The sequence below is a fragment of the Symphalangus syndactylus genome, chromosome 2 (assembly GCF_028878055.3).
Source record: "Symphalangus syndactylus isolate Jambi chromosome 2, NHGRI_mSymSyn1-v2.1_pri, whole genome shotgun sequence".
In the NCBI taxonomy this organism is placed as follows: Eukaryota; Metazoa; Chordata; class Mammalia; order Primates; family Hylobatidae; genus Symphalangus; species Symphalangus syndactylus.
In genome coordinates, this window is record NC_072424.2 from 21,221,367 (window position 1) to 21,231,714 (window position 10,348).

At 47.5% G+C, this 10,348-nt stretch overlaps 1 protein-coding gene across 1 annotated transcript in view; it reads right to left on the reverse strand.

Moving 5' to 3' along the window:
• Positions 1-9,808, reverse strand: part of SLC18A2 (solute carrier family 18 member A2) — a 37,548-nt gene extending 27,740 nt beyond the window's left edge. Inside the window, exons 1-2 of the mRNA XM_055247826.2 lie at positions 9,673-9,808; positions 7,189-7,531 (exon numbers count right to left, since the gene is read on the reverse strand). Coding sequence (XP_055103801.1) covers positions 7,189-7,531; positions 9,673-9,793 — 464 coding nt within the window. The 5' untranslated portion in view covers positions 9,794-9,808. The remainder of the gene's footprint in view (positions 1-7,188; positions 7,532-9,672) is intronic.
• Positions 9,809-10,348: the final 540 nt, after the last annotated feature.

Below are 10,348 nucleotides of genomic sequence, written 5' to 3' on the forward strand. Positions count from 1 at the left end.
CCTTATTCATGTGGACAAAAGAAACCCAACACCAGGGGCTCACACGGCACTGCAGGATACTGAATCAGGAAATGTCCAGGAGGCTCAGAGAGAAGAACTCGCAGGCAGTTTATTTTCAGCAACCACAGTTTGTCCCATGAAAGAACAGGCATATGACAATCTTCCTGGCTGTCCTGGAAGAAACACAGGCTTCTCCCTCTGTTCAATATATATTTGGAAAATCTAGTCGTTGAAGTACCAATACATATCAAAGCTATTGGAATTAGGGGCTTCACTCTTGTTTCACCAGTTCTTCATTTTGGCTATTTATAAGGCTCTAATACGGAAACCTTCAGGCATCAGGGACATCCCTGAAGGCAAATAAGACATCTGTGGCCCTTTCCCAGACTGTAGGCAGAAGCACTGGGTGGTTTCAGGACAAAACTCAATAAAATGTGACAACCCCTGTCTGTGGCCCCCAAACCACCAGCCATACTGTGCCCACTGTTCAGTCCAGCCAGTATTCCAGGTAACCCATCAGGGCACAGCTGGGGTGGGCTGGAAGCCACTGAGGTCCCTCCCTACCTGAAGACTCAGACATTCCCACGACTGTAAGCAGGGAACCAGCATGCTGGGTGGCCTGAGATTCCAAGGGAGGGTAGCTGGTTTTATCCATTTTTCAGATGATCAACACTGAGGCTCAGGGAGGTGAATTACTTGCCCCAAATCCAAGGCTACGGGCACACCTTGAGTGTGTTAACATGTACTAGGCCCTGATGATGTGCACCTGGGTGGGGACACTGGCGCACGTGGGATGGAGAGTGCACAGTTTCACTGAAAACCACAGGGTCTGTGCCCACAGAGGGTTCTTTTTACCATCTGAGGTGCTGTGTTTTCTTCAGAAACACTGCAGCTACTGTTTTTCTTTTTAAGTTTCTTTGGGATTTTAACAATGCATGTATGGAATAAATGAATATCAAAGCTAGAAGGAAACTCAAGGGCTAGCCAGTCCAAACCCTCACCTTAGATGAGAAAGCTGAGGTTCAGAGACAGAGTGGCTCACCCATGTCTGCAGAGCAAGCCAATGGCTTCAGATACAACCAGGCTCATGTTGCCGCCTTCTGGGTACCGGACACACCTGTGCCTGCACTTTCAACACAGGCCAAGCCACTGCAGGGGCTGCTCGGTGGTAAGCACTGGGCATCATTTTTCCCCAGAGCTCGGCTTCAAGGCAAAGAAGACTCCCTGGGAAGCTCCTGGGTCTCTGCCCTCAAACTCCTCTGGCCCCTCAGTCACCCGCCATAGAAGGAGGGTCTTCCAGCGCCCCTAGTCATTGAGTGGTGGGCAGAAGGACCAAACCTTTCTGCTTCCCCACAGTATCTCCTAAACAGACAGAAACTCAACTGACATTAGTCACAATCTGTGTCTGAGTTGCCCCCCTTGTCTCAATTCAGGGCCATCTCAATTAAAGTATTGCTAAGCAGAGCTAGATCTGATTCGGCAAACCTTTAGCCAAACGTCATCCTGGCCCATGGTCATCCGATACAGAGCATCACTAATCAGTTAATCCAATTTGAGTAAGACTAAAAATCATATATTGAATCCCTAGAAAAACATGCAAAACAATAAAAGTTATGTTAATTATATATACTTAGTCATTGGAGAAACCCCGTCTTTCCCAAATGGTCAATGAAGACAATACTTCTCTAGTGTTAATAATTAGCTTATCCTTGCCATAGAGACTAATGGAAGCTCTCTTCTCATGATTGCTAAAACCACAGTTTCCTCTACCATGGTAAATTACAAAAAGCATACAGACTACGGAGCCCCGAAGGGTGCAAACTATCACCAGATGCAACGAGAGACAACAGCTCCCTTCCAGTGATCCCTACACACTCCTAAAAGGTGTGCAGTAAATCAATGTCAGTAAATGGAATGATATTTTCAGTTTGCCTGGATATAGCAGGAGGTTTGTCAATCATTTAGTAAATAAAACAAAATTCTTCTATTCCACTTGTCAAAATTCTTAGGTCCTGCTTGTCTTTTTCAGCTACCAGACAGTTCCAGGAGGCACGGACTTCTCACCCTCCTGGGCGTGAGCCCTGTTCTCTGACACACAGCTTAACGGAGCCTTTGCTTCTCCTAGGAATGTTCTAATTCCACAGCCAGTTTCCTCTGATTTCAGAAGCAAAGACTCGTCAAACCCTCCCTACCATCCTAACCACATCCAGGATGGGAGATCCCTTCTCAGAACAGCTGGTTTCCCTGTCCGTAGAGAAGCTGAAAAGGTCACCACTTATTCCTACAAAGCCCACTTCAGACCCACTGGCTGAAGCAAGCAAAAAAATAAAATAAAACCACAGTAGATTTCGTAGAGATTTCATGTCCTGTGGCTTCCTCCTTGTCGTTCAGATGTTAGCTAAGATTCGCAAGGAAAAAGAACTGCTTTCAAATATACTAAGTAACTACGGAAATAAATTAAGCCACTGACGCTGGCTTGATAAAAAGCAGATCACCGAGACAATGACAAGCTAAGAAGGAAGCAAGGGAAACGGTCCCCAGCAATGAAGTTAACTCTTTCCCAAGCCAGTCGTTTAGTGTGGAATATCGTTTGGTTCTGAAGATGCAACTATTATTTCAACCTTATGCTAAGCAAGACCACAGTGCCACATAGTTACCTGACTGAGGGAAGAGAGAAATGTAAACATATCCCATTGTTCATGTGCCTGGAACATTCCTCTTATGTACATATATATCTAAAATTTGCTTCTTAGATCAAATGATGACCAAGCATCACTAGTATAATTTCTGCTACCACCTGCACACAACTGCAATCATGAAATGAATAGTTCAGCTAGAACTATAAAATAAGAGGCAAGAGGCTCCAACATGGAAATCAGGTCAACCCAGCATCCTCAGGCTTTGTTGGAAAGTGTGCTATTGGCCAGGTGATCACTACACACACCCAAATCAAAGGTTTCTGCCACCTATCTGGTGGCACCTATTTTCAGTAGAAATATAGTATCTGAATAACAAATGAAACAGGAGGAATGTGCATCCTATTAGCAGCTAAATGAACCCAAGAATTGTTACTCTATATTTTCAGGGTTTGGTGTGAGAACTTATCGAATATTTAAAAACAACAGACAGGGCCGGGCATGGTGGCTCACGTCTGTAATCCCAGCACTTTGAGAGGCTGAGGCGGGAGGATCACTTAAGGTCAGGAGTTCGAGATCAGCCTGGCCAAATGCTGAAACCCCATCTCTACTAAAATACAAAAAAAATTAGCCAGGCGTGGTGGCACATAGTCTCAGCTACTCGGGAGGCTGAGGAAGGAGAATTGCTTGAACCTGGGAGGCAGAGGTTGCAGTGAGCCGTGATAGCCCCACTGTACTCCAGCCTGGGCAACAGAGCAAGACCCTGTCTCAATAAATAGATAGATAGATGATAGATAGATAGATGATAGATAGATAGATAGATAGATAGATAGATAGATAGATAGATAGATAGATGATAGATAGATAGATAAATAGACAGGCGGCCTACCTTTTGTGACTCCTACCCACAAAAGCCACACACATGGCACCATCATGACCGTGAACAGAGGATTCCAGTTATGGTGTGATGCGCTGTAGAATGTCTCGATTCAGAGTGGGTCCCACTTCAGTTAAAACAAGCAGCTTTGGAAAAGAATAGCTCTGCCCAGCCTGACTACAGGAAGCTTTCCCCACACATCTTTAGGGATGCACAAGGCTGGACCAGTTCACATCAGGGACTGGAAAAAGACAATATTTCCGGGACCAGGGAGGGTCCATGTCCACAGGAATCAGGCTGATCTTTTCTAAACTCTGCTCATTGATTAAAAATAGCAAAATCAGCAACTTACTGGGTCTTCAGCAGTTCTGCCTGGTACAACCAGGAAGAGCCCAAGTCAGTGCAAGAAAGACAGATTTCGAGCTGCATTCTTTATTTCTAGTAGCTAAAAGTACAAGCTGTATAATCATAAGCAGGTGGGAAGAACAGGAAGGGGGGAAGAACAAAGCTTGAAACGGGACAATCGGGACACGTGGCTACAGTCCTGCCGCTGTTGTGGTAAATGCTTTCTCCTCCTGAACTGCAAACTCCTTTGCCTATAAAATGCTAGGACTGGCCCAAAAGCTTTCAGGAAAAGTCTCTGCAAGTTCTGATGCTCCATATTTTTAACTGCTCTTTAATCAGAAACATATTAACCAATTTTAAAAAGCCTTTAAACACATTTGTTTACCACACTGAAGACTTGAGTCATACATCTTGCTCATGGAGGTTGTGATTGGCATAGTTTACATCAGAAGACTGTTTGCAATGGCTCACAAGTTAACTCCTTGAAGACAATTAAAGGCAAATGGAATGCATTTGTCCCTTCTCTGATTCCATCTGAACTGTGGTGGGAAGCAGAATCTTGGAGTGTCCAGAAGAGCTGCCCAGTCCCCAAATTCATATCTACCAGGCTTGGAAATTATGAGACAAATCACAAATCAGGATCACAATATGAAAATTTATTTGCTCGCTGGGCGTGGTGGCTCACGCCTGTAATCCCAGCACTTTGGGAGGCTGAGGTGGGCAGATCACCTGAGGTCAGGAGTTCGACATCAGCTTGGCCAACATGGTGAAACCTCGTCTCTACCAAAAAATACAAAAATTGGCCAGGCATGGTGGTGCATGCCTGTAATCCCAGCTACTGAGGAAACTGAGACATGTGAATTGCTTGAACCCAGGAGGTGGAGGTTGCAGTGAGCCAAGATCACACCGCTGCACTCCAGCCTGGGTGACAGAGCAAGACTCTACCTCAAAAAAAAAAAAAAAAGAAAAAAAAAATTTGTTTGTCCTTCCATATTACCAGGCAGCACTACAAAATCATTTTCAAATTTGCTGGGTAGCTGGGCAAAACAGTTGGGGATTACTATTTTGCTCTAGATAATTTCCAAAGTGGATTACTCACCATGAGAATAGACTAAATCTCACAAGTCACAGAATGGAAGATAATGTTTTTGAAGTCCCAAAATGAGCCTGGTGTGGCTACAGCCTCAAAGCCGCTGGAGTATTTAACAGGGGAAAGGACTCACTGGTTTTAAACAAGCTTCTTCCCCATGGCATAAGCAAAGCATTAAAAATAAGAATGGGATTTTTTAAAAAGCTTTTCATTTGCCATTTGCGTTTGGAAGATTGGAGTACTCACATCATTTCAGCCGAATTTCTAAGTATTACACTGTACGGCTAGTAACGTTCCACCCAAGTGATTGGTGAGGTATTATTACGATAATGTCCTCAATTTTCACATACAGTATTTGAGCTGTTTGCTTTCTCAGAATACAAAACCCTGAGCTATTTTCTGTAATTATACCAGATGCATTTTAAGAAGCATTCTTAGTCTTGAAAAAAGGAAAGAAAATAATCCTGCAACTACCGAGGTCTGTTTGGTTTTTCTCCTGAGAACAGAGGAATCACTGAATGTCACCTTCTTAATGGGCTCACAGTCAGCCCTTTGCTGGGTTAATTTGCTTAGCATATTTCATGTAGCAGCCTTAGAATATTGCTCTGCACAGACTAGAGGGCTGGACATGGCTTGAGATTGTTGAAATCAATTCAATGGCACCCTTCCATCCAGAAAATCCAACTGCAGATGTTGAGAATGTGCTCCTATCCGACTCAAGCTCCACGTGTCCAAGGGCAGCTTGTGCTGGCAGAAGGCCAGATCTGCCGTCCCCTCCCTGAGCCCCAGCCACCACCCAAGGCTTCCTCACCTCTCAGTGCCCCTAACCCTAGAGTCGCACAGAGCTCTGCTCTCAGAACTTGGTTGATTTAATGCTCTGTTGCCACCTTGAAGTGTTTCATAATGTTTGAATGTGGGGCACACATTTTCATTTTGCACTGAGACCCACAGATTATGTAGCCAGTCCTGCGCCCCACTCCCCATGCCAAAGGCAGAGGAAATGCAAAGTTCTCCCTGCTCCCTGCCTACCTCCCCTGCTTAAAATAGTGCTTGATTTCACTCATTCTCTTTGGCTTTGGAATCTCTAATGGCTCCCAACTGTCCCACACAGAATCTCACTCCTTTCTCAGCCCAGCACTTGGGGCCTCTTACAGCCTAGCCCAGCCCTGGTTTCCCCTGCCTCTTTCATTCTGCCCTCTCCCCACTACCATCTTTTCCATCTCTAGTCTTTGTTCCTGCTTCCGGGCCTGGTCTGCAGGTAGGACTCTGGGCACACCCCTCCCCACCATTTCTGGTGTTTAACAATATGTATGCCTCACACGTGTAACTTTCACCTAGGTAGCTACACTGTGCACTTGGCAGCCCACCACCAACACTCAACTGTACCAGCTCCCACTCCTTGCACTGACACCTTGGGGGCCTGCCTCCTCCTCTCAGCTGCAAGGCCCTTCTCCTGAGCTTGCAGCCCCCACGGACCAGGCAGAACTGGTCCACCTCAGCAATAGAAGAACAAACACTTCACCAACAGTGGAGAAGTAAACAGTTATTCCAAACAATGTGGGTTCAAAAAAATCTAGAACAACCTGATTCATCTGAAGCTAGTTTGGGCAGCTTGGATTATCCAGACAATAACCTCAGTTCTCTTCCTTTCATGCACGTGGACATGGCTACATAACCAGCAGAAGGGAAGAACACAGCCCGTGACCTCGGCATCAGCTCGGAGCTCCATCTGTGCACCAGTACGTCCAACCTTTTCCCACACTCCCTACCTGGTATCTGTGAGAGCCTTTAACATGCCAGTTCCAAAAGAAGACACCTTGGCTCTCTACAGAGAAGTGCATGGCCTGAGGTAGGAGATAAGAGGAGGCCACATGGCTCATAAAATAGGATGACAGCCATGGCGGCTATAGAGTTCCTGCTGCCAAGGGCGATTCTGACAAATGCACTTACGAAACCTGGCATTTAGACAGGCCAAAGTCCTCCCACTCGGTGGAAGAGGTCCTCTTTATTCTGTCTTCTTTAATATTTTCTTATTTGTTGAGAAACAGAAGGGAGAATAGAATAGGAAATTGTGGTTATCTGGGAACAGAGACATAGGGGAAGGAGACTGGGTTTTCCCCAGCTTACCCACCATGGATTTTCCAGACTCTCACCAATGAATAAGAAGCAGAATTCCAGGAAGGACATAAGCTAGGACTGATCCAAATATCAAACTCTTTGACTAAAGTAATCTGCCCTACCTGTTGGTCAGCAATCCTATGAAAGGATTGGTGATGAGCTGGACGGTGGCTTTCGAGGCAAACAACAGACCAACTTGCACATTTTCATTCAGGAGGTCTTTGTCTTCACTGGGACAGTCGGAAGGAACGGCGGACACGTTGGTCACCATGTGCTGTGTGACGGTCTGATGAAGCGGCAGGTCTCTGGTAGCATTCCCGGTGACCATGGTCGAGTTATCATAATAGGAGAAGATGCTTTGGAAGCTCTCTGAGATGGAGGCCGTGTGCACTGGCCTGGCCGTCTGGATTTCTGTAGCATTCTTCTCGTGCTTAATGCTGTACAGATAACTTGGGATGATGGGGACTGGGGATAAGAGCAGAATGGCAAGGTGGTGATCACACTGAAACCCTCTCCAGGAAAAAAGCCAGCAAAAAAATTATGGTTGTGTCGGCCAGGAGCAGTGGCTTACACCTGTAATTCCAGGACTTTGGGAGGCTGAGGCAGGTGTTCCTGAGGTCAGGAGTTCGAAACCAGCCTGGCCAACGTGGAGAAGCCCTCTCTCTACTAAAAATACAAAAATTAGCTGGGCATGGTGGCACCCGCCTGTAATCCCAGCTCCTTGGGAGGCTGAGAAAGGAGGATCGCTGGAACCTGGGAGGTGGAAGTTGCAGTGAGCTAACATTGCCCCACTGCACTCGAGCCTGGGCGACAGAGTGAGACTCTGTCTCAAACAAACAAAACAACAACAACAATAAAACTATGGTTTTGTCAAATGCCAGAAGAGATCCAGAGAGGTGACAGGTCTACCCCAAAACAGGAGCCTTGTGCCGTATGTCTACAACGACATTGGAGCAAGTTCACTTTGCTTAGCTCACCAGAAAGAACCAAGCCCCCAACGGCCCTGAGAACTGTCTCCTCTCAAAAGGCAGCTGCTGTGCTGAACTGACTGGTCCCAGAGATTCTGTCATTTGTGAGTTTCTTGCACATTGTTCCTTCAAGGAATATTTCAGAAAAGCAAAATGTGGTCTGACATTAAGACAGTGCTGACCTGGGGTCAACCAGTGCTTCTAAGAAAGAGAGGCTCAAAAGACTTTCAAATGAATGAATCAAGGAAACAGAAAACTACATTTCATTATGTGTCTTAGAAAAAAATTAACCTGCAGGAAGTAATAACTTGGAAATTCTGCAACAGGCCCACTTCATCCTTCTATTATGTGAGTGGGAATCTGCAATTTTTCCTACCACTTGTAAGATTTAAGAATTCCTAAGGCTTTCACAAGGAAAAAGCAAAACTGAAACAGGCCGGGCTCGGTGGCTCACGCCTGTGATCCCAGCACTTTGGGAGGTCAAGGCGGGTAGATCACCTGAGGTCAGGAGTTCAAGACCAGCCTGGCCAACATGGCAAAATCCTGTCTCTAATAAAAATACAAAAATTAGCAGCTTTGGTGGGGCATGCCGGTAACCCAGCTACTCGGGAGGTTGGCGCAGGAGAATCACTTGAACCCAGGAGGCGGATGTTGCAGTGAGCCAAGATTGTGCCACTGCCCTCCAGCCTGGGCAACAGAGTGAGACTCCATTTCAAAAAAATAAATAAAAAGCAACAACAAAAAATACAAATTAAATTGTGAAACATATAATCCAAGCTGTGAGCACATGTGTCCAATGGAGCATTCGAGCCAAAGCAGAACTAATGCCGTTGGTACTGAACAGGGATGAGCTCCATGGCTCTGATAACTCCTTGAGATGAAACCTATCAGATGCTCTGAAAACTGCTGTGAGAAAACCTGCAAATGGAGAGAAAGGAAACAGCTCCCACCACTTACAGACTAAATGAGTCATGATTTTTTTCATTCATTAAAAACTGGGATTTTTTTTTTTTTTTAAGGAAAGGCATGCCAAATACTTCTCTGTTAATGGGCCTAATTAAGAGACCTGGATTTCGATTATTTAATTTTTCAAAATTCCATTATAGGAAAAATAATAAAACCAACATTGTTCAAATTGTTCTTGCAATGGTTCCTGAAATATTTCCATCTCAAGTCATTCACTAATACGGTATATCCAAATGTCTTTTTTTTGGAGTAAGGGATCGCAACTTGCTCTTTTAGGTACTATACCAAATTATTAACCTGCCTTTTCGAGTAGCCCAATAATTATTCTAACACGTAATTTTGAACTTTAGGAATTTCTCTTCTGGAACAGAAATCTTTTTCATCGCAGTGAAAGCAGGCAAGAGGATGCGGGAAATTATCAGGGGGAAACATAAGTTCTGGGTCTTATCGGATGTCACAGTTTTTGACCAGAGCATCAGGAAAGCGAAGCCACCAACGCGGCTCCTCCTAGCCCCGGCGCGGCAGTCTGGAGGGGATGTCATTTTGCAAAGCGAGTTCTCCAACTTTCCCGGGCCTTGGCGGAGCTCCGGGACCGCGCAGGGGTAAGTGGAGTGCCGGGGAAGGGGCGCTGGGGCTGGGGTGCCGGGGCAGGGGTACCCTGTCCGCACGTACCCACGACAGTGAGCAGCATGTTGTCCAGCAGCAGCGCCAGGAACACGATGAACAGGATGAGCTTCCGTGAGCGTCGGCTCTCCTGCAGCCAGCGGACCAGCGCCAGCTCGCTCAGGGCCATGGCTCCGGGGCTCCGCTGCGGGCGCGGCGCGCGGTGAGGACCCAGGGCGGCCGAGGACCCCCCATTCTCCCGTCCCCCAGGCCGCAGAAGGGTGGGTCAGGGAGCCGCGCGCACCGGCATCCGGGGACACCCCCGGGCGCCCAAGCCTCGGCTCACCTGCCTCGAGCGCGTCCCCACGAGCGCCTGCGGTCCCCGGAGAGAGCCCCCGAGCGCCGTCGGGGACCCAATCTGGGGACCCAACCTAGAACCCCCAGGACGCTGCCCTGATCCCCGCCGTCCCCAACTGTGCCACCTCCCAAACTGCACGCTCGGCCCCGTGCACCTTGCACCCTGCGCCCCGGCTGCCCCGGGGTCCCCGCAGCCCCGCCCGCGTAGCTCTGGGGGCCTCCCTGCCTCCCTGCCTCCCCCGGCCCCGCTCCCCTCCGGCACCGCGCCCTTCGAGCAGGGAACCGGGGCCGCGTTACCTCGGGGTCGCTTGCAATGCCTACCCGGGTCCTCCGCGCCCGCACCGATGCCCGCACCGCAGTGGGCTCCGTCAGTCCGGGTGGCTCCGGG